At 42.5% G+C, this 25,161-nt stretch overlaps 1 protein-coding gene across 2 annotated transcripts in view; it reads right to left on the bottom strand.

Annotated features, from left to right (window-relative positions):
* LOC139407850 (metallophosphoesterase MPPED2-like) overlaps positions 1-25,161 on the bottom strand; it is a 51,996-nt gene that overhangs the window by 17,361 nt on the left and 9,474 nt on the right. For both annotated transcript variants that reach the window (XM_071151723.1, XM_071151731.1), the window contains exons 3-4: positions 8,488-8,669; positions 5,847-6,072 (exon numbers count right to left, since the gene is read on the bottom strand). In XM_071151723.1, the coding sequence (XP_071007824.1) occupies positions 5,847-6,072; positions 8,488-8,669 (408 nt within the window). The remainder of the gene's footprint in view (positions 1-5,846; positions 6,073-8,487; positions 8,670-25,161) is intronic.

The following is a 25,161-nucleotide window of genomic DNA, read 5'->3' as shown; positions in this document are numbered from 1 at the left end:
ATTTCAAGTAAACGTTGTAACATTTTAGGCTTCAAGGGATACTTCAGGATTTTGGCAATGAGGCCCTTTATCTACTTCCCCGGAGTCAGATGAACTAGTGGATACCATTTGTATGTCTCTGTGTCCAGTATGAAGGAAGTTAGAGGTAGTTTCGCCAGCCAATGCTAACTAGCGTTAGCGCAATGACTGGAAGTCCATGGGTATCTACTAGCATGCTATCTGACTCTGGGGTACACTATAAAATATAAATGCAACAATTTCACTGAGTTACAGTTCATATAAGGAAGACATTTCAGTTGAATGCATTCAGTTGTACAACTGACTAGGTATCCCCCTTTCCCTTTTAAGTAAATCAGTCAATTGAAATAAATTAGGCCCCAATCTATGGATTTCGCATGACTGGGAATACAGATGTACAGTTGAAGTTGGAAGTTTAAATACACTTAGGTTGGAGTCATTAAAACTTGTTTTTCAACCACTTCACAAATTTCTTGTTTAACAAACTATAGTTTTGGCAAGTCGGTTAGGACATCTACTTTGTGCATGACAAAGTACTTTTTCCAACAATTGTTTATAGACAGATTATTTCACTGTATCACAATTCCAGTTGACTGTGCCTTTAAACAGCTCGGAAAATTCCAGAAAATGAGGTCATGGCTTTAGAAGCTTCTGATAGGCTAATATACATCATTTGAGTCAATTGGAGGTGTACTTGTGGATGTATTTCAAGGCCTACCTTCAAACTCAGTGTCTCTTTGCTTGAGATCATGGAAAATCAAATGAAATCAGCCAAGAACTCAGAAAAAAATGTGTAGACCTCCACAAGTCTGGTTCATCCTTGGGAGCAATTTCTGAAGGTACCACGTTCATCTGTACAAACAATAGTACGCAAGTATTAACAACATGGGACCACGCATCCATCATACCGCCCAGGAAGGAGACGCGTTCGATTTCCTAGAGATGAACGTACTTATGTGCGAAAAGTGCAAATCAATCCCAGAACAGCAGCAAAGGACCTTGTGAAGATGCTGGAGGAAACAGGTACAAAAGTATCTATATCCACAGTAAAACGAGTCTTATATCGACATAACCTGAAAGGCCGCTCAGCAAGGAAGAAGCCACTGCTCCAAAACCGCCATAAAAAAAGCCAGACTACGGTTTGCAACTGCACATGTGGACAAAGATCCTACTTTTTGGAGAAATGTCCTCTGGTCTGATGAAACAAAAATAGAACTGTTTGGCCATAATGACCATCGTTATGTATGGAGGAAAAAGGGGGAGGCTTGCAAGCCAAAGAACACCATCCCAAATGTGAGGCAAAGGGGTGGCAGCCTCATGTTGTGGGGGTGCTTTGCTGCAGGAGGTACTGGTGCACTTCACAAAATAGATGGCGTCATGAGTGAGGAAATTTATGTGGATTTATTGAGGCAACATCTCAAGACATCAGTCAGGAAGTTAAAGCTTGGTCACAAATGGGTCTTCCAAATGGACAATGACCCCAAGCATACTTCCAAAGTTGTGGCAAAATGGCTTAAGGACAACAAAGTCAAGGTATTAGAGTGGCCATCACAAAGCCCTGATCAGCTCTGTCAGGAGGAAGGGGTGAAAATTCACCCAACTTATTGTGAGAAGCTTGTGGAAGGCAACCCGAAACGTTTGACCCAAGTTAAACAATTTAAAGGCAACGCTACCAAATACTAATTGAGTGTATGTACATTTCTGACCCACCGGGAATGTGATGAAAGAAATAAAAGCTGAAATAAATCACTCTATTATTATTATTACATTTCACATTCTTAAAATAGTGGTGATCCTAACTGACCTAAAACAGGACATTTTTTACTAAGATTAAATGTCAGGAATTGTGAAAAACTGAGTTTAAATGTATTTGGCTAAGGTATATGTAAACTTCCGACTTCAACTGTATCTGTTGGTCACTGATACCTTAATAGAAAAGTAGGGGCATGGATCAGAAAACCAGTCAGTATCTGGTGTGACCACCATTTGCCACATGCAGCTCCTTCGCATAGAGTTGATCAGGCTGTTGATTGTGGCCTGTGGAATGGTGTCCCACTACTCTTCAATGCTGTGCAAAGCTACTGGATATTGGCAGAACTGGAACACTCTGTCGTACGCATCGATCCATAGCATGCCAAACATGCTCAATGGGTGACATGCCTTGTCAACAAAAACCCTCAAACTTTTACAGATGCAAAATTGAGAGCATCCTGTCGGGCTGTATCACCGCCTGGTACGGCAACTGCACTGCCCACAACCGCAAGGCTTTCCAGAGGCATCACCGGGGGCACCGGGGGCCGGGGGCCCTCGCTCATCCACATATTTATATCTACATATTCTTATTCCATCCCTTTACTTAAGATTTGTGTGTATTAGGTAGTTGTGGAATTGTTATTTATTACTTGTTATATATTGCTGCACGGTCGGAACTAGAAGCACAGGCATTTCGCTACACTTGCATTAACATCTGCTAACCATGTGTATGTGACCAACATTTTCAGCTTCCAGGAATTGTGTACAGATCCTTGCGATATGGGGCTGTGCATTATCATGCTGGAAATACCTTGACTTTGTTGTCCAAAACCCCACCGCCATCACATGAGGTGATGGCTGCGGATGAATGGCACGACAATGGGCCTCAGGATCTCGTCACGGCACCTCTGTGCATTGCCATAGATAGATAAAATGCAACTGCGTTTCTTGTCCGTAGCTTATGCCTGCCCATACCAAAACCCCACCGCCACCATGGGGCACTGTGTTCACAACGTTGACATCAGCAAACCCCTCGCCCACACAACGCCATACACACTGTCAGCCATCTGCCCGGTACAGTTGAAACCGGGATCCATCCGTGAAAAGCACACTTCTCCAGCGTGCCAGAGGCCATCAGTGGTGAGCATTTCCCCACTGAAGTCGGTTATGACGCCAAACTGCAGTCAGGTCAAGACCCTGGTGAGGATGACAAGCACGCAGATGAGATTCCCTGAAATGGTTTCTGACAGTTTGTGCAGAAAATATTCGGTTGTGCAAACCCTCAGTTTCATCAGGTGTCCAGGTGGCTGGTCTCAGACGCAGATGCAGATGAAGAAGCCTGATGTGGAGGTCCTGGGCTGGCATGGTTACTCGTGCTCAGTGGTTGTGTGGCCGGTTTGACGTACTGCCAAATTCTCAAAAACAACATTGGAGGCGGCTTATGGTAGAGAAATAAACATTAGATTCTCTGGCATCAGGACATTCCTGCAGTCAATTGCATGCTTCCTCAAAACTTGAGACATCTGCGGCATTCTTGTTGTGTGACAAAGCTGCACATTTTAGACTGGCCTTCTATTGTCCACAGCACAAGGTGCACCTGTGTAATGATCATGCTGTTTAATCAGCTTCTTGATATGCCACACCTGTCAGGTGGATGGATTATTTTGGCAAAGGAGAAATGCTCACTAACAGGTATGTACACAACTTTGTGCACAGAATTTGAGAGAAACAAGCTTTTTGTGCATATGGAACATTTCTGGGATCTTCAATTTCAGCTCATGAAACATGGGACCAACACTTTACGTGTTGCGTTTATATTTTTGTTCAGTGTAGATAAGGGGCCTCATTGCCAAAATTCCAAAGTATCCCTTTAACTTTACCAGTTACGTTTGCAGACAGACATGCTTTGTGGCAAGTCTGTTGCACTGCTATCAGAATATCTAGGGGTCAAGGTCATGAACTACTGGCTTTGACAATCACCCCCCAAAAACAATTCATTTAGATGATATCAGTCAGCATTGACCCTGAGACTTAGAGCAGGCCTGCAGTGTGTGTCAAGCCTGGCTGAGCTCTTTGTGGGCGGTGGGAATTACCTCTGTGATCACTAGGCTCAGAGGTAGCAGGGGCCACCGTGGCCTGCAGGGAGGGCTGTCCCTAAGGGAGCGGGGTCAGGCCCAGGGTTTGATCCGTACGCCCCAACAAAAGAACCAGGATGTGTCGGAACAAAAGGCCACTTCCTGCTGGAGAGGCTGGGAAATCGCCCCGGTAAAGATCACCCCAGAGCTGCACCAAAGACCTCCCATCATGCATCCTGTCGGCTGGTGGTTCGCTCCCCTTCATGTCCCCGCCCCTCTTGCCAAAATAATAATTTTATTCAGCACTACTCTGTGAAAACACAGTTCTGCCCTCATTGTTGCTCTTTCCTCACGGCCTGCATTGTGAGAAACTGTCCACTATCACCAGGAAAACCAAAACCTTTGAAGTGGAAGATATAGGATTAAATCAAGCTAGGAGAGTTACCCTCAAGACAGGAAGGTTTGACACTGAGAATGAGAGTTGAGAGAAGCAAATATAATATAATACTGACTGAGCCAGGTTAAGGTATGAAGACCTAAAAGCACTACTTCTCGCACGATCATCAGCATAACATTACACCTGGTCAGACTTTCATTGTCAGATGAGTCATACCTATTCAACTGGGGCTTGAGGAGACAAAAGCCCCATGACCTCTCTCCGAGACCAAACGTCCAGGGGCTGATGAAGAACAACACAGGCAGATGGAGGCGTGTGGTTGACAGAGAGATTATTAGCTCTGGGAAGGGGGGGGAAAGAGCCTGTGAAAGGAGGTTGGTGTGTGCCAGCCAGCAGGGAGTTGTGATGGCCAGACAGGGGGTCAGGCAGACTGACACACAATGCCATGATTCCACTGCTCTGGCCCTCTCCAGCCACCCAGGGCCTCTGCACAGCTAGCCAGGCTGCATGTCTCTGTCCATCCTGCTGGGGAGAATACCAGGGGGTGGAGTTTACAGTCGGTTATGTTTTGTAAGTCTAGCCTCTTAAAAAAAGGTCAATAAAGTGTCTTAGAGGAAGAAATATAAAAAATGTGTCACTGGCACAGCATTAAAGAAAATTGCGAAGAATCATATGACAGGCCTGCAGCGAAGAACTTCACTTGTCTCATGAACTACCTCTGAGTCGGACTTCCTAATCTAAATCAGAGATCAGTCATCCCCTCGCAGACACTGTAGTACACTGAGTACACTATAAGTACATGTCTCCATGGCAGCCTGTAACATGTTAGGTAGGACATGCCACAAGTCTAGGACAGGAGGTGACATGGCTGGGACTGACCCACACCCAATCAATCAGACGTGTGTCTCAGGCACTCTGTGTCTAACCAAAAACATGGAGTCCCCTGTCAGGATTCAGGACAACAAGGCCATGACCTCAATGAGGTATGGAAATGGTAAAAAGCAATAACGGGTTTAGAACATAGAAGCAGTGAATACTCTGTAGAGTGTTTGATATCCACCATGGACACACACTAGTAAAGAAAAAAATAAACTAGACTCATTCAGGGTCTTGACAAGCAAGCAAAGCGAGTCACCACACACATTCTGTCATAACCTCCACTGTATGTAAAGCATAAGGTATTTGAGCAACACGGCCAACTCGGGTACAGTGATCCGTGTCACTGAGGCCATATTATGTAGTCTGTCATTCAGCTACTAGCCTATAGAGCAGGGGTAGGGGCAAATAGATTCAGCCATGAGCCGATTGTTGTCGGAGTGAATGGTCAAGGGGGTCAGAAAATATAATAATTTAGACACTGCAAATTGACCACAATTAAACCCCAAAAGAGATGATTTTTAAATAATAATTTCACACCTTAATTACATGAGACACGTCTCTTTTTTTGTGGTAATACTTGAACAAACTTCCTAAATTAAACACATTTTTATCTGAATTCCTGTTGTTGTTTTTTTACTCAAAAACTCAAATCTGACCTATAGTCACTGTAGAATAACACTGCATAGCACTCATGATATTTAACCCAAGACAAGAGATAAACTTACCACGGTGCCCCGAATATTTGGAAACCCTTGACTGTAACCTCAGAGTCCTGCAGGTAAGTACAGTTTGAGAGGAGGGCCTGAACATCGTCAAAGTCCTCAGGTCTCAGCTTGGAGACGGATGGAAAGCGATAGTAATCCTGCTTGACCAGCTCAGCCATGAAGTCCTTGTCAAACGTCAGTTCATGGTTCCCTGCAATCACCACCTTGAATTCATACGGTAGACTCCCTGCAGGAAAGACGGAAACAGAAAGAATTGTTGAATATCAAATAAAAAATTTAAATACTCAGAACACACCATGAAATGCTTACTTACAAGCCCTAAACCAACAACACATTTCTTTCAATGTAAATAGTCCGTGTGGCCATTTGATTAATTGTTCAGTAGTCTTATGGCTTTGGGGTAGAAGCTGTTAAGGAGCCTTTTGGACCTTGACTTAGCGCTCCGGTACAGCTTGCCATGCAGTAGCAGATAGAACAGTCTATGACTTGGGTGACTGACATTTTTTTGGGGCTTTCCTCTGACATCGCCTAGTACATAGGTTCTGGATGGCAGGAAGCTTGGCCCCTGTGATGTTCTGGGCCGTATGCACTTTATGGTCAGATGCTGAGCAGTTTCCATACCAGGCGGTATTGCAACTGGTCAGGATGCTCTCAATGGTGCAGCTATAGAACTTTATGAAGATCTGGGGATCCAGATCTGGGGGTGTTGGAGTCGTGCTTGGCCAAGCAGTCATTGGTTAACAGGGAGTAAGCACACATCCCTGAGGGGTCCCCGTGTTGAGGATCAGCGTGGCAGACGTGTTGTTGACTATCCTTACCACCTGGGGGTGGCCTGACAGGAAGTCCAGGATCCAGTTGCAGAGGGAGGTGTTTAGTCCCATAGTACTTAGCTTAGTGATGAGCTTTGTGGGCACTATGGTGTTGAACGCTGAGCTTGGATTGGATGCCACCTTTCTAACAACTCAGTTAGTCAAATATCTGACCTGCTAGAGCTGCCGTGGTGAATTGTACGTGCTGTTATTGTGAAGTGGAAACATCTAGGAGCAACAACGGCTCAGATGCGAAGTGGTAGGCCATACAAACTCAGAACGGGACTGCCGAGTGCTGAAGCGCGTAAAAATAGTCTGTCCTCGGTTGCAACATTCACTACCGAGTTCCAACTGCCTCTGGAAGCAATGTCAGCACAATAATTGTTCGTTGGGAGCTTCATGAAATGGGTTTCCATGGCCGAGCAGCTGTACACAAGCCTAAGATCACCATGCGCAATGCCAAGAGTCAGCTGGAGTGGTGTAAAGCTCACCGCCATTGGACTCTGGAGCAGGGAAAACGTGTTCTCTGGAGTGAGGAATCACCCTTCACCATTTGGCAGTCCAACGGACAGATCTGGGTTTGGCGGAATCCAGGAGAACGCTACCTGCCCGAATACATACTGCCAACTGTAAAGTTTAGTGAAGGAGCAATAATGGTCTGAGGCTACTTTTCATGGTTAGGGCTAGACCCCTTAGATCCAGTGAAGGGAAATCTTAAAGCTACAGCATACATTGACATTCTAGACAACTATGTGCTTTCAACTTTGTGGCAACATTTTGGAGAAGGTCCTTTCCTGTTTCAGCATGACAATGCCCCCATGCACAAAGCGAGGTCCATACAGAAATGGTTTGTCGAGATCAGTGTGAAAGAACTTGACTAGCCTGCACAGAGCCCTGACCTCAACCCTATCGAACACCTTTGGGATGAATTGTGGAATGACGACTGCGAGCCAGGCCTAATCATCCAACATCAGTGCCCGACCTCACTTATGCTCTTGTGCTGAATGGAAGTAAGTCCCCACAGCAATGTTCCAAAATCTGGTGGAAACCCTTCCCAGAAGAGTGGAGGCTGTTATAGAAGCAAAGGGGGGGACCAACTCCATATTAATGCCCATGAGTTTGGAATAAGATGTTCAATGAGCAGGTGTCTACATACTTTTGGTCATGCAGTATATAAATATTTACTGAAATAGAAAGTTGTCTAAGGAGAGGTTAAGGGAATGGTCCATGAAAGTAAAATGCCACAAATGAAAAGGTGAAGGCTTCTTGACCTCCTCAGATCACAGTAAACATTTTCCCTGTCTTACCAAAGAGCAATAACTGCAGATGAAGACCTTAGTTACCCAGTCAACGGACATCTATTAAAGTCAACAAGTGACATTTTAAACATTTTCATTTGACCTTTTAACTTTCTTGGAGATAAAGGTCCTTTGTCCCAGTTACTTCATCTATTACCACGCTAAGACAGTTCTGTATAGAGCTCAAACTGAAAGCTCAACTCCATTTTCTCTCGGCTGTAGGCTAAAATGAATTTGAAACTAAGGAGGATGGCAGTGTTTTAATAATGTGTGGCCTTCAGGGAAAATGACTTCTTCCTTTTCGTAGCTTCTTAATCTTAAAATGTTTTATTGCAGTAGTAAATATTAAATAAAGGTCAAAGCAGACATGAGAAGACCACATTAGACTAAACGCTGTTCTTGTAGTAACTTACAGATATTTACATTTGATCAGATTGCACAAAACAGTGATTAGCCTAGATAGAGGTTACATGTTACAGTATGATGAGTGTTTACGAAACAGCATTGTGTGTGCATTAAAAAGAGACACTTTACCTAGCCAATCGTTGAACTTCTTGACCTCAGAGGGTAGGCCCAGTTCAGTGAAGTCTCCAGTATGGAGCAGGATGTCCCCATATGGCATCTGGATCCCATCGGTCCTGGAGTGTGTGTCCGACACGCAGACGAAACGTGTATGACCGGAGGGCTTAGGGGTGTCATAGGGAATGGGCTCCACCCTGTCATCGAAGAGGGACAGCATAATCAGTTTCTTAGCTTGTATCAAATTATTAAAGCAGCCCTGTGTCAATCACATTTTTTAAAATCCCCATGAAATCCATCAGTTTAAGCCAAAGATGAAACTTTTTTTATTCAAAACATTTCGGTCTTCCGCATCTACGGTGGAAGGTGGCCAGGCTACATTGGTGTTTGTCAGACCATGATACATCTCGAAAAATCACTTCTCTCACAAAAAACGTAGCGTCTGAATTGTTTGGCCTACAAAGTAACATAAAGAGCTCACTTATATCTCCTAGACATATACAGTTCTGAAGTGTCTGTCCTTCCTTATGATTGAGTTTTTATTGTCTTTTTTGCAATTTATGAATGTGTTATCCATTGCGTTTCTATGGGCTATATTGTAGTAAAGACAGAAGTCAACATTTTATCCCCCCGAATAAGTAATATATCTAAATGGGTCCTAAAATTCAAAATCAAATAACTAATTCCATGTGTTAGCTTAGTAGAAACACACCCCCCGAACGGCTTAGACTTTGAAGTGAAGCTAGTGCAGGTCCCTCATCCCTCAGCCTCTTGCCAGACTGAGGCAGCCAGGCTGTGACTGCGAGGTCATGTGGGATTTGGGGCTGGCAGGGCTAGACAGGTGCCAAACTGTGATGCATGGAATGAAGCTGGCAAATGAGAGATTAGGCTGCCAGCTTCAATGAGTCACCCGAGGCGTTTTAATGCAAACCTCCACAACATCCAGGAGGTTATTCAGAACTCCATTCTCCTGCCCTGTCAGATATGAATAAATGGGCGTACCTACGGTGCCTCCGGGAAAGTATTCAGACCCCTATACTTCTCCCACATTTTGTTAGTTACAGCCTTATTCTAAAATGAATTAAATAAAACCATTCCCTCAGCAATCTACACACAACACCCCATAATGACGAAGCGAAAACAGGTTTAGAATTGTTTGCAAATGCACTAAATACAGGAAAACAGACATACCTTATTTACATAAGTATTTATACCCTTTGCTATGAGACTCAAAATTGAGCTCAGGTGCATCTGGTTTCCTTTGATCATCCTTGAAATGTTTCTACAAATTGATTGGAGTCCACCTGTGGGGAAATTCAATTGATTGGACATGATGTGGAAAGGCACACACATACATATATATATATATACATACATACACACATATACATATATATACATATATATATATACATACATACACACATATACATATATATATATATATACACATACACACATATACATATACACATATATATATATATATATATATATATATATATATATATATATATATGTGTAAGGTCCCACAGTTGACAGTGCATGTCAAAGCAAAAACCAAGCCATGAGGTCGAAGGAATCGTCCGTAGAGCTCCGAGACAGGATTGAGATGGAGCACAGATCCAGGGAAGGGTATACTCCTCAATGCCATCAGAAGAATCCCGGAACATAATAAGTCTCTTATTATTGGTGTCCTTAAGTAGTAGTTTCTTTGCAGCAATTTGACCATGAAGACTCCCGATTCACTCAATCTATTCTGAACAGTTGATGTTGAGACGTGAATGTTACTGGAACTCTCTGAAGCATTTATTTGGGCTGCAATAACTGAGGCTGGTAAATCGAATGAACTTATCCTCTGCATCAGAGGTAACTCCGGGTCTATCTTTCCTGTGGTGGTCCTCATGAGAGCCAGTTTCATCATAGCACTTGATGGTTTTTCAACTGCACTGTTTTTTAAATGTTCCGTATTGACTGACCTTCATGTCTTAAAGTAATGATGTACTGTCGTTTCTCTTTGCTTATTTGAGCTGTTCTTGCCATAATGTAGACTTGGTCTTTTACTAAATAGGGCTATCTTCTGTAAACCACTCCAACCTAGAAACAACATAACTGATTGGCTCAAACGCATTAAGAAGAAATTCCACACCTGTTAATTGAAATGCATTCCAGGTGACTACCCCATGAAGCTGGTTGAGAGAATGCCAAGAGTGTGCAAAGCTGTCAAGGCAAAGGGGGGCTACTTTGAAGAATCTCAAATATATTTTGATTTGATTAACACTTTTTTTGGTTACTACATGATTCATGTGTTATTCCGTAGTTTTGATATCTTCACTATTATTCTACAATGTAGAAAACAGTAAAAAAAATAAAGCAATATCCTGGGATGAGTAGTGTGTCAAAACGTTTGACATCTATGAAGAAGAAAACATAAATTCATGTGAAGAGCTGCATCTGCTCTTCTCCTGTGCGTTTGGTAGCTGAGCGAACTGGTGATCATTGTAGTTTTCTGCCGTCTGTAGCTAGCGTTAGTTTTCATTTCAGGCCAATCAGCTTTTTTAAAAGCTAAATATCCCAAGGAGGTGTGCTGTTGCTGGGTGAGATAATACCCACGGGGATGGGCTTACGACTCATTTGTGGCCCAAAAACATGAAGCTAGCTTTGAAATGGGACCGGTTTGTACAGTTGAAGCAGATTGGAGTAAGGGAACCGCGGGCACGTCTACCGTGTGGGATGCTCATTTCAACCCGGAGGACTTCGAAGGCTATAACCAGTGGAAGGCAGGATTCTGAATGAGACTCCGACTGAACCCAGGTGCTGTGATTGTGATTGTGAAGCCTGCAAACTCTGTTTCCTACCGACCTACCGGTACATCGCAGGTGTCAGCAGTGATGGAGATAAACTGGGTAAGTTCAATGTGGTAATAAATTATATCTATACATAATCTAGAGAAGATTTCTAGATTGTTATATCTAGCCAGCTAACGTTCATTATAAGGTTTCTACCTGTATACTAGTAATGTTACAAGTAAGGCTACACCGCCTGCAATGTTTTTGACAAGCTAACTTAGCCTCTTTCTCTGCTAGCTAGCAGGCTTATCAAATGGTGAATGTCGACACATTTCTGGGATTAAAACATAGGAGCCAGACAGCCACCTCTCAAACTTTCCCAGAAAATGTTCCATATGCACAAAGCCTATTTCTCTTCAATTTTGTGCACAAATATGTTTACATCCCTGTTAGTGAGCATTTCTTCTTTGCCAAGATAATCCATCCACCTTCTATGGGGTGGCATATCAAGAAGCTGATTAAACAGCATGATCATTACAAGTGCACCTTGTGCTGGGGACAATAAAAGACCACTTTAAAATGTGCAGTTTTGTCACACAACAAAATGCCTCAAATTGAGGAAGCATGCAATTGGCATGCTGACTTCAGGAATGTCCATCAGAGCTGTTGCCAGACAATTGAATGTTAATTTCTCTACTATAAGCCGCCTCCAACGTTATTTTAGAGAATTTGGCAGTGCGTCCAACAGGCGTCACAACCGCAGACCACGCCAGTTCAGGACCTCCACATCTGGCTTCTTCACCTGCAGTATAGTCTGAGACCAGCCACACGGACAGCTGATGAAACCGAGTAGTATTTCTGCCTGTCAAAGCCCTTTTGTGGGGAAAAACAAATTCTGATTGGCTGATCCTTTACCCTCCAAGGCCCACCCATGGCTGCACCCCTGCCCAGTCACATGAACTCCATAGATTACAGCCTAATTTATTTATTTCAATTGACTGATTTCCTTGTATGAACTATAACTCAGTAAACTCTTTGAAATTCTTGCATTTTATATCTCTGTTCAGTATTTTTTTTAGACGTTGGTCCTGTTGATTAATGTCAATTGCATTGCATACCAAAATTGTCCACCAAAAGTTGGCTGGCTGGCTAGCTAGGTCAAGTAGCAAGCAAGTTAGTTATTTCACTTTTAGCGAGTTAGGTAACGAACAAACCATCTAGATAATATAACATTATTACAGATACTAGCTATATTATTTAATACTGCCTGTATGCTGTGATAAATGATAGCTTGGCTTTATAAATACTGAACAAAAATATAAAATGCAACATGTAAACTGTTGGTCCCATGTTTCGTGAGCTGAAATACAATATTTACATACGTGCAAAAAAGCTTCTCAAATGTTGTGCACAAATTTGTTTACATCCCTGTTAGTGAGCATTTATCCTTTGCCAAGATAATCCATCCACCTGACAGGTGTGGCATATCAAGAAGCTGATTAAACAGCATGATCATTACACAGTTGCACCTTGTGCTGGGGATAATAAAAGGCCAAAATGTGCAGTTTTGTCACACAATGCCACAGATGTCTCAAGTTGAGGGAGCGTGCAATTTGCATGCTGAATGCCCACCGGAGCTGAATTTATTTCAATTGACTGATTCCCTTATATGAACTGTAACTCAATAAAATCTTTGAAATTGTTGCATTTATATCGCTCTCATTTATATTTTTGTTCAGTGTACATTACGCATTAAGCTGATACAGTACCTTGAGAAAGTACTCACAACCCTTGATATTTTCCACATTTTGTTGTGTTACAGCCTGAATTTAAAATTCAAAGATCAGTGATACTAGCAAGAACTGTTTGCGTTTCTTCTTTTTACAGCCTGAATTTAAATATAGATGTTGTGTCACTGGCCTACACACAATACCCCATATTATCAAAGTGGAATTAAGTTTTGACATTTTTACAAATTAATTTCAAATGAAAAGCTGAAATGTCTTGAGTCAAGTATTCAACTCCTTTGTTATGGCCAGCTTAATTATACTCAGGAGTCACAAGTCACATAAGTTGCATGGACTGTGTGCAATAATAGTGTTTAACATGATTTTTGAATGAGTACCTGATCTCTGTACCCCACACAGGGTTATCTGTAAGGTCCCTCAGTCGAGCAGTGAATTTCAAACACAGATTCAACCACAAGACCAGGGAGGTTTTCCAATGCCTCAAAAAGAAGAATACACCCAGTCACTAAAGAAACAGGAGTCCTTCCTAACTCAGTTGCTGTAGAGGAAGGAAACCGCTCATGGAATTCGACATGAGAACAATGGTGACTTTAAAACAGTTAAGAGTTCAATGGCTGTGAGAACTGAGGATGGCTCAACAACATTGTAGTTACTCCACAATACTAACCCAAATGACAGCGTGAAAAGCCTGTACAGAAAAACACATTTCCAAAACCTTCATACAGTTTGCAATAAGGCACTAAAGTAAAACTGCAAAAAATGTGGCCTGAATACAAAGCGTTATGGTTGGGGCAACTCCAACAACATCACTGAGAACCACTCTTAATATTTTTAAGCATGGTAGAGGCTGCATCATGTTATGGGTATGCTTGTCATCAGCAAGGACCAGGGAGTTTTTAGGGTAAAAATAAACCAAATTGAGCTACGCACAGGAAAAATCCTACAGGAAAGCCTGGTTCAGTCTGCTTTCCAACAGACATTGGGAGATAAATTCACCTTTCAGCAGGACAAGAACCTAAAACACAAGGTCATATATACACTGGAGATGCTTACAAGAATACATTGAAATATTCCTGAGTGGCCTAGCTACAGTTGACATAAATCTGCTTGAAAATCTATGGCAAAACTTGAAAATGTCTGTCTAGCTTTGATCAACAACCAACCCAACAGAGCTTGACATTTTTTTCAAAGAATCATGTGCAAATATTGTACAATCCAAGGTTGCAAAGGTCTTAGATTTACCCAGAAAGACTTTAGCAAAGATTGCCAAAACATGTTTTGACTTTGTCATTATGGATGAGGCTTCTCTACACCTTCATGTGTAGTCTCTGTATCTCCCCAGTCTGAAGTACCAGTCGCATCATCTGCATTGGGACCAACTGGACCGTGTCATAAAGGCACACTGGTGTCATTTCTAATGCCACATTCAAGAAGCATTGGTGAGTCATCTTATATCTCTGCCCTGGTTACTTTGGATTGGATATTTTGTTGCTTTGTCTTCTCATATGTCACATGTATACTGCTCACCTCACCTCCAGGCAGTTATTGTGAAAAAGCTGTCAATACCAATAATTTATAAATCATAAAATCTGAGAAGATTTAATGTGTGCGCACATACTGAAATATGTCTAGGATGTAAAACAATTCAACACTATGGCACAGTCCTAATTTGTGCAATGCACATTCATTGGAGAAGATGAAGAGATGGACCTGGGTTTGGAGTAGGAGAACATCTATGGCAATAGAGAGGACATGGAGGATGATGAAGGTGACGTGGTCATTGGGTGAGTAGTGGTGTGCATATTTTGAATTGTCAACTTTGTTTGCCCTACAGAGTCCATAAAAATGTCTGACATTTTATTCACGCTCAAGGAGTCAGGCTTCAGCCAGTCCGTACAAGGAACATATGTTTGTGTTCCAGTCAACTGATGAAGATTTTCCAAGTCTGTTGGGTTCCAGCATTGTTCCTGTACCCAAGAAAGCAAAGGTACCTGATCTAAATGACTATCGTCCCGTAGCACTCACTTCTGTCATCATGAAGTGCTTTTAGAGGCGAGTTAAGGATCAGATCACCTCTACCTTACCTGACACCCTAGACCCACTTCAAATTGCATACCGCCCCAATAGAGCCACAGATGACGCAATCGCCATCGCACTGCACACGGCCCTATCCCACCTGGAAAAGAGGAATACCTACATCAGAATGCTGTTCATTGGTGTTGAATGCTGGGAGCAAGCACCTATCCACATTGACGGGACCGAAGTGGAGAAGGTGAAAAGATTCAAGTTCCCCAGCATACACATCACTGACAATCTGAAATGGTCCACCCACACAGAGTGTGGTGAAGGTGGCGCAATAGCGCTTCTTCAAACCTCAGGAGGCTGAAGAAATTCGGCTCGGTTCCTAAGACCCATCACCGGGGGCACACTGCCTGCCCTCCAGGACACCGACAGCACCTGATGTCACAGGAAGGCCAAAAGGGTAATTAAGGAGAACAACCATCCGAGCCACGGCCTGTTCACCCAGGCTATCATCCAGAAGGCGAGGTCAGTACAGGTGCATCAAAGCTGGGGCCGAGAGACTGAAAAAGAGCTTCCATCTCAAGGTTATCAGACCGTTAAATATCCGTCACTAGCCGGCTACCACCACGTTACTCAACCCTGCACCCTGCTGTCCGATGTACATAGACTCACTGGTCACTTTAATAATGGAACACTTGTCACTTTAATAATGTTTACATACTGCTTTACTCATTTCATATGTCTACCATATCTACCAACATAGACAGGGCTCTAACTCCTCTAGCTCCACAATGAAATAGGGTGCAGGCCAGGCATAGTGGAGTCTGCCACTAGCACAGTCAGTGTAGTCAGCTCAGCTATCACCATTGAGACCGTGTCTGTGCCTCGACCTAGGTTGGGCAAAACTAAACATGGCAGGGTTCGCCTTAGCAATCTCACTAGGATAAAGACCTCCTCCATTCCTGTCATTATTGAAAGAGATCATGATACCTCACATCTCAAAATAGGGCTACTTAATGTTAGATCCCTTACTTCAAAGGCAATTATAGTCAATCACTGATCATAATCTTGATGTGATTGGCCTGACTGAAACATGGCTTAAGCCTGATGAATTTACTGTGTTAAATGAGGCCTCACCTCCTGGCTACACTAGTGATCATATGTGCATCCCGCAAAGGCGGAGGTGTTGCTAACATTTACGATAGCAAATTTAAATTTACAAAAAAAAAATGACGTTTTCATCTTTTGAGCTTCTAGTCATGAAATCTATGCAGCCTACTCAATCACTTTTTATAGCTACTGTTTACAGGCCTCCTGGGCCATATACAGAGTTCCTCATTGAGTTCCCTGAATTCCTATCGGACCTTGTAGTCATAGCAGACAATATTCTAATCTTTGGTGATTTTAATATTCACATGGAAAAGTCCACAGACCCACTCCAAAAGGCTTTCGGAGCCATCATCGACTCAGTGGGTTTTGTCCAACATGTCTCTGGACCAACATGTCTCTGGACCCACTCACTGTCACAGTCATACTCTGGACCTAGTTTTGTCCCATGGAATAAATGTTGTGGATCTTAACCTCTTGGATCTCTAGGGGCGCTATTTCATTTTTTGATAAAAAACGTTCCCGTTTTAAGCGCAATATTTTGTCACGAAAAGATGCTCGACTATGCATATTATTGACCGTTTTGGAAAGAAAACACTCTGAAGTTTCAGAATCTGCAAAGATATTGTCTATAAGTGCCCCAGAACTCATTCTACAGGCGAAACCAAGATGATACGTCAACCAGGAAATGAGCAGAATCTCTGAAGCTCTGTTTTCCATTGTCTCCTTATATGGCTGTGATTGCGCAAGGAATGAGCCTACACTTTCTGTCGTTCCCCCAAGGTGTTTGCAGCATTGTGACGTATTTGTAGGCATATCATTGGAAGATTGACCATAAGAGACTACATTTTCCAAGTGTCCTGGTGTCCCTGCGTCGAAATTGGAGAGCAAAGCCAGGTGCAATTATTTTTCCATTTGAGAGCAAGGAGAAACCAGGCTTCCACGAAGGATATATCATCGAAGAGATATGTGGAAAAACACCTTGAGGATTGATTCTAAACCACGTTTGCCATGTTTCAGTCGATATTATGGAGTTAATTTGGAAAAAAGTTTGCGTTTTGAGGGCTGAATTTTCGTTTTTTTTTTTTTTTTTTTTTTGGTAGCCAAATGTGATGTTCAAAACGGAGCTATTTCTAATACACAAAGAATCTTTTTGGAAAAACTGAGCATCTGCTATCTAACTGAGAGTCTCCTCATTGAAAACATCAGAAGTTCTTCAAAGGTAAGTTATTTTATTTGAAGGCTTTACTTGTTTTTGTGATAGTTGCCTGCTAAATGCTAACGCTAATGCTAACGCTAAATGCTACGCTAGCTAGCTACTGTTACACAAATTATTGTTTTCCTATGGTTGAAAAGCATATTTTGAAAATCTGAGATGACAGTGTTGTTAACAAAAGGCTAAGCTTGAGAGATAGCATATTTATTTCATTTCATTTGCGATTTTCATGAATAGTTAACGTTGCGTTATGGTAATGAGTTTAGGTCTATAAATAGAATCCCGGATCCGGGTTTGGTCGTCGCAACAGGTTAATGTTTTTCCTCATAATCCTGGACTATCGGACCACCATTTTATTACGTTTGCAATTGCAACAAATAATCTGCTCAGACCCAACCCAACCAAGGAACATCAAAAGTCGTGCTATAAATTCACAGACAACACAAAGATTCCTTTATGTCCTTCCAGATTCCCTCTGTCTACCCAAGGACGCCAGAGGACAAAAATCAGTTAACCACCTAACTGAGGAACTCAATCTAACCTTGCGCAATACCCTAGATGCTGTTGCACCCCTAAAAACTAAAAACATTTCTCATAAGAAACTAGCTCCCTGATACACAGAAAATACCCGAGCTCTGAAGCAAGTTTCCAGAAAATTGGAACGGAAATGGCGCCACACCAAACTGGAAGTCTTCCGACTAGCTTGGAAAGACAGTACCGTGCAGTACCGAAGAGCCCTTACTGCTGCTCGATCATCCTATTTTTCTAACTTAATTGAGGAAAAAAAGAACAATCCGAAATTCCTTTTTGATACTGTCGCAAAGCTAACTAAAAAGCAGCATTCCCCAAGAGAGGATGGCTTTCACTTTAGCAGTGATAAATTCATGAACTTCTTTGGGGAAAAGATCATGATTATTAGAAAGCAAATTACGGACTCTATAAATCTGCGTATTCCTTCAAAGCTCAGTTGTCCTGAGTCTGCACAACTCTGCCAGGACCTAGGATCAAGAGAGACACTCAAGTGTTTTAGTACTATATCTCTTGACACAATGATGAAAATAATCATGGCCTCTAAACCTTCAAGATGCATACTGGACCCTATTCCAACTAAACTACTGAAAGAGCTGCTTCCTGTGCTTGGCCCTCCTATGTTGAACATAATAAACGGCTCTCTATCCACCGGATGTGTACCAAACTCACTAAAAGTGGCAGTAATAAAGCCTATTGAAAAAGCCAAACCTTGACCTAGAAAATATAAAAAACTATCGGCCTATATCGAATCTTCCATTCCTCTCAAACATTTTAGAAAAGGCTGTTGCGCAGCAACTCACTGCCTTCCTGAAGACAAACAATGTATACGAAATGCTTCAGTCTGGTTTTAGACCCCATCATAGCACTGAGACTGCACTTGTGAAGGTGGTAAATGACCTTTTAATGGCATCAGACCGAGGCTCTGCATCTGTCCTCGTGCTCCTAGACCTTAGTGCTGCTTTTGATACCATCGATCACCACATTCTTTTGGAGAGATTGGAAACCCAAATTGGTCTACACGGACAAGTTCTGGCCTGGTTTAGATCTTATCTGTCGGAAAGATATCAGTTTGTCTCTGTGAATGGTTTGTCCTCTGACAAATCAACTGTAAATTTCGGTGTTCCTCAAGGTTCCGTTTTAGGACCACTATTGTTTTCACTATATAATTTACCTCTTGGGGATGTCATTCGAAAACATAATGTTAACTTTCACTGCTATGCGGATGACACACAGCTGTACATTTCAATGAAACATGGTGAAGCCCCAAAATTGCCCTCTCTAGAAGCATGTGTTTCAGACATAAGGAAGTGGATGGCTGCAAACTTTCTACTTTTAAACTCGGACAAAACAGAGATGCTTGTTCTAGGTCCCAAGAAACAAAGAGATCTTCTTTTGAATCTGACAATTAATCTTAATGGTTGTACAGTCGTCTCAAATAAAACTGTGAAGGACCTCTGCGTTACTCTGGACCCTGATCTCTCTTTTGAAGAACATATCAAGACCTTTTCAAGGACAGCTTTTTTTCCATCTACGTAACATTGCAAAAATCAGAAACTTTCTGTCCAAAAATGATGCAGAAAAATTAATCCATGCTTTTGTCACTTCTAGGTTAGACTACTGCCATGCTCTACTTTCCGGCTACCCGGATAAAGCACTAAATAAACTTCAGTTAGTGCTAAATACGGCTGCTAGAATCCTGACTAGAACCCCAAATTGTATCATATTACTCCAGTGCTAGCCTCCCTACACTGGCTTCCTGTCAAAGCAAGGGCTGATTTCAAGGTTTTACTGCTAACCTACGAAGCATTACATGGGCTTGCTCCTACCTATCTCTCTGATTTGGTCCTGCCGTACATACCTACACGTACGCTACGGTGACAAGATGCAGACCTCCTAATTGTCCCTAGAATTTCTAAGCAAACAGCTGGAGGCAGGGCTTTCTCCTATAGAGCTCCATTTTTATGGAACGGTCTGCCTACCCATGGCAAACTCGGTCTCAACCTTTAAGTCTTTATTGAAGACTCATCTCTTCAGTGGGTCATATGATTGAGTGTAGTCTGGCCCAGGAGTGGGAAGGTGAACGGAAAGGCTCTGGAGCAACGAACCACCCTTGCTGTCTCTGCCTGGCCGGTTCCCCTCTTTCCACTGGGATTCTCAGCCTCTAACCCTATTACAGGGGCTGAGTCACTGGCTTACTGGGGCTTTCTCATACCGTCCCTGGGAGGGGTGCATCACCAGAGTGGGTTGAGTCACTGATGTGGTCATCCTGTATTTCTTTATGTACATATTCTTTATCCCCTTACACTTGTGTCTATAAGGTAGTAGTTTTGGAATTGTTAGCTAGATTACTTGTTGGTTATTACTGCATTGTCGGAACTAGAAGCACAAGCATTTCGCTACACTCGCATTAACATCTGCTAACCATGTGTATGTGACAAATAAAATTTGATTTGTCTGAGTTGGGTTTGTGCCGTGGCGGAGATCTTTGTGGGCTATACTCAGCCTTGTCTCAGGATGGTAAGTTGGTGGTTGAAGATATCCCTCTAGTGGTGTGGGGGCTGTGCTTTGGCAAAGTGGGTGGGGTTATATCCTTCCTGTTTGGCCCTGTCCGGGGGTGTCCTCGGATGGGGCCACAGTGCCTCCTGACCCCTCCTGTCTCAGCCTCGGGGGGCTAGGGTCAGTTTGTTATATCTGGAGTACTTCTCCTGTCCTATTCGGTGTCCTGTGTGAATTTAAGTGTGCTCTCTCTAATTCTCCCTTTCTTTCTCTCTCTCGGAGGACCTGAGCCCTAGGACCATGCCCCAGGACTACCTGACATGATGACTCCTTGCTGTCCCCAGTCCACCTGGCTGTGCTGCTGCTCCAGTTTCAACTGTTCTGCCTTATTATTATTGGACCATGCTGGTCATTTATGAACATTTGAACATCTTGGCCATGTTCTGTTATAATCTCCACCCGGCACAGCCAGAAGAGGACTGGCCACCCCACATAGCCTTGTCCCTATCTAGGTTTCAACCTAGGTTTTGGCCTTTCTAGGGAGTTTTTCCTAGCCACCGTGCTTCTACACCTGCATTGCTTGCTCTTTGGGGTTTTAGGCTGGGTTTCTGTACAGCACTTTGAGATTTCAGCTGATGTACGAAGGGCTATAAATACATTTGATTTGATTTGATATGTATACAGTGGGGCAAAAAAGTATTTAGTCAGCCACCAATTGTGCAAGTTCTCCCACTTAAAAAGATGAGAGAGGCCTGTAATTTTCATCATAGGTACATTTCAACTATGACAGACAAAATGAGAAAAAAACAAGCCAGAAAATCACATTGTAGGATTTTTAATGAATTTATTTGCAAATTATGGTGGAAAATAAGTATTTGGTCAATAACAAAAGTTTATCTTAATACTTTGTTATATACCCTTTGTTGGCAATGACAGAGATCAAACATTTTCTGTAAGTCTTCACAAGGTTTTCACACACTGTTGCTGGTATTTTGGCCCATTCCTCCATGCAGATCTCCTCTAGAGCAGTGATGTTTTGGGGCTGTTGCCGGGCAACACGGACTTTCAACTCCCTCCAAAGATTTTCTATGGGGTTGAGATCTGGAGACTGGCTAGGCCACTCCAGGACCTTGAAATGCTTCTTACGAAGCCACTCCTTCGTTGCCCGGGCGGTGTGTTTGGGATCATTGTCATGCTGAAAGACCCAGCCACGTTTCATCTTCAATGCCCTTGCTGATGGAAGGAGGTTTTCACTCAAAATCTCACGATACATGGCCCCATTCATTCTTTCCTATACACGGATCAGTCGTCCTGGTCCCTTTGCAGAAAAACAGCCCCAAAGCATGATGTTTCCACCCCCATGCTTCACAGTAGGTATGGTGTTCTTTGGATGCAACTCAGCATTCTTTGTCCTCCAAACACGACGAGTTGAGTTTATCAAAAAGTTATATTTTGGTTTCATCTGACCATATGACATTCTCTCAATCTTCTTCTGGATCATCCAAATGCTCTCTAGCAAACTTCAGATGGGCCTGGACATGTACTGGCTTAAGCAGGGGGACACGTCTTGCACTGCAGGATTTGAGTCCCTGGCGGCGTAGTGTGTTACTGATGGCTTTGTTACTTTGGTCCCAGCTCTCTGGAGGTCATTCACTAGGTCCCCCCGTGTGGTTCTGGGATTTTTGCTCACCGTTCTTGTGATCATTTTGACCCCACGGGGTGAGATCTTGCGTGGAGCCCCAGATCGAGGGAGATTATCAGTGGTCTTGTATGTCTTCCATTTCCTAATAATTGCTCACACAGTTGATTTCTTCAAACCAAGCTGCTTACCTATTGCAGATTCAGTCTTCCCAGCCTGGTGCAGGTCTACAATTTGTTTCTGGTGTCCTTTGACAGCTCTTTGGTCTTGGCCATAGTGGAGTTTGGAGTGTGACTGTTTGAGGTTGTGGACAGGTGTCTTTTATACTGATAACAAGTTCAAACAGGTGCCATTAATACAGGTAACGAGTGGAGGATAGAGGAGCCTCTTAAAGAAGAAGTTACAGGTCTGTGAGAGACAGAAATCTTGCTTGTTTTTAGGTGAACAAATACTTATTTTCCACCATAAATTGCAAATAAATTCATTAAAAATCCTACAATGTGTTTTTCTGGATTTTTTCTCTCTCATTTTGTCTGTCATAGATCAAGTGTACCTATGATGAAAATTACAGGCCTCTCATCTTTTTAAGTGGGAGAACTTGCACCATTGGTGGCTGACTAAATACTTTTTTGCCCCACTGTATAATGTATTCTATTCTACTGTATTTTAGTCAATGCCACTCTGATTATTGCTCTTCCTAATATTTATACATTTCTCAATTATATTATTTACTTTTAGATGTTTTTATTGTTGTGAATTGTTAGATACTACTGCACTGTTGGGGCTAATAACACAAGCATTTCTCTACACCCGCAATAACATCCGCTAAATATGTGTACGTGACCAATGCAATCGGATTTGTGGTGCGGAGAGTCCAGAGACTACATATTAGCCAGAGTAACAGCTCTCAACGTCACGCAGATCTGCAGGTCGCGCAACCATGTGAGTGAATACTTCAGCCAGCCTATGATCAGGAGGGTGCCAGCAGGCAATCTGCTCATTTCTGCTGCCATTTTGGTGTCAGGTTGTATGCCGACCAAAGTCCTCTGAATGCTCGGCATGATGGGAGTGGCCACCATTCACCGCAGCACAGTCTTCTGTCACCAGCAAAACCACCTTGAGCCAGCAGTCCTCAAGACATGGGATGTCGAGCAGTGGCACCCGTCGAAACTCTCCAGGAAATGGGTGGAGATCTGGTCTTGGCAACAGATGGAAGGAGTGAGTCCCGCCCCCTCCTCTCTCTCTCAACATAGTGTGTAGTCTTGCGTTAAGTGATACTACTTTTGTCTGAATAAGCCTACTCGTCACATTTCTTTTGGCTGTGTTGTCTAACTGTATGTCTATTTTGCGTTCATACAGCCAAATTCCCTTCTGCTAGCTGAAAGAACCGAGTATTTTTTTCAACGGGCCGTGTGTGTGTGTGTGTGTGTGTGTGTGTGTGTGTGTGTGTGTGTGTGTGTGTGTGTGTGTGTGTGTGTGTGTGTGTGTGTGTGTATATATATATATATATATATATATATATATATATATATATATATATATATATATATATATATATATATATATATATATATATATATATATATATATATACATACAGTGCCTTGCGAAAGTATTCGGCCCCCTTGAACTTTGCGACCTTTTGCCACATTTCAGGCTTCAAACATAACATTTTTTTGTGAAGAATCAACAACAAGTGGGACACAATCATGAAGTGGAACGACATTTATTGGATATTTCAAACTTTTTTAACAAATCAAAAACTGAAAAATTGGGCGTGCAAAATTATTCAGCCCCCTTAAGTTAATACTTTGTAGCGCCACCTTTTGCTGCGATTACAGCTGTAAGTATGTCTCTATCAGTTTTGCACATCGAGAGACTGAAATGTTTTCCCATTCCTCCTTGCAAAACAGCTCGAGCTCAGTGAGGTTGGATGGAGAGCATTTGTGAACAGCAGTTTTCAGTTCTTTCCACAGATTCTCGATTGGATTCAGGTCTGGACTTTGACTTGGCCATTCTAACACCTGGATATGTTTATTTTTGAACCATTTCATTGTAGATGTTGCTTTATGTTTTGGATCATTGTCTTGTTGGAAGACAAATCTCCGTCCCAGTCTCAGGTCTTTTGCAGACTCCATCAGGTTTTCTTCCAGAATGGTCTTGTATTTGGCTCCATCCATCTTCCCATCAATTTTAACTATCTTCCCTGTCCCTGCTGAAGAAAAGCAGGCCCAAACCATGATGCTGCCACCACCACCATGTTTGACAGTGGGGATGGTGTGTTCAGCTGTGTTGCTTTTACGCCAAACATAACGTTTTGCATTGTTGCCAAAAAGTTCACTTTTGGTTTCATCTGACCAGAGCACCTTCTTCCACATGTTTGGTGTGTCTCCCAGGTGGCTTGTGGCAAACTTTAAACGACACTTTTTATGGATATCTTTAAGAAATGGCTTTCTTCTTGCCACTCTTCCATAAAGGCCAGATTTGTGCAATATACGACTGATTGTTGTCCTATGGACAGAGTCTCCCACCTCAGCTGTAGATCTCTGCAGTTCATCCAGAGTGATAATGGGCCTCTTGGCTGCATCTCTGATCAGTCTTCTCCTTGTATGAGCTGAAAGTTTAGAGGGATGGCCAGGTCTTGGTAGATTTGCAGTGGTCTGATACTCCTTTCATTTCAATATTATCGCTTGCACAGTGCTCCTTGGGATGTTTAAAGCTTGGGAAATCTTTTTGTATCCAAATCCGGCTTTAAACTTCTTCACAACAGTATCTCGGACCTGCCTGGTGTGTTCCTTGTTCTTCATGATGCTCTCTGCGCTTTTAACTGACCTCTGAGACTATCACAGTGCAGGTGCATTTATACGGAGACTTGATTACACACAGGTGGATTGTATTTATCATCATTAGTCATTTAGGTCAACATTGGATCATTCAGAGATCCTCACTGAACTTCTGGAGAGAGTTTGCTGCACTGAAAGTAAAGGGGCTGAATAATTTTGCACGCCCAATTTTTCAGTTTTTGATTTGTTAAAAAAGTTTGAAATATCCAATAAATGTCGTTCCACTTCATGATTGTGTCCCACTTGTTGTTGATTCTTCACAAAAAAATACAGTTTTATATCTTTATGTTTGAAGCCT

Source organism: Oncorhynchus clarkii, chromosome 1 (genome assembly GCF_045791955.1).
Source record: "Oncorhynchus clarkii lewisi isolate Uvic-CL-2024 chromosome 1, UVic_Ocla_1.0, whole genome shotgun sequence".
NCBI classification, from domain to species: Eukaryota; Metazoa; Chordata; class Actinopteri; order Salmoniformes; family Salmonidae; genus Oncorhynchus; species Oncorhynchus clarkii.
The sequence above is the reverse complement of the archived record's forward strand: the minus strand, read 5'-3'. Positions and strand labels throughout refer to the sequence as shown.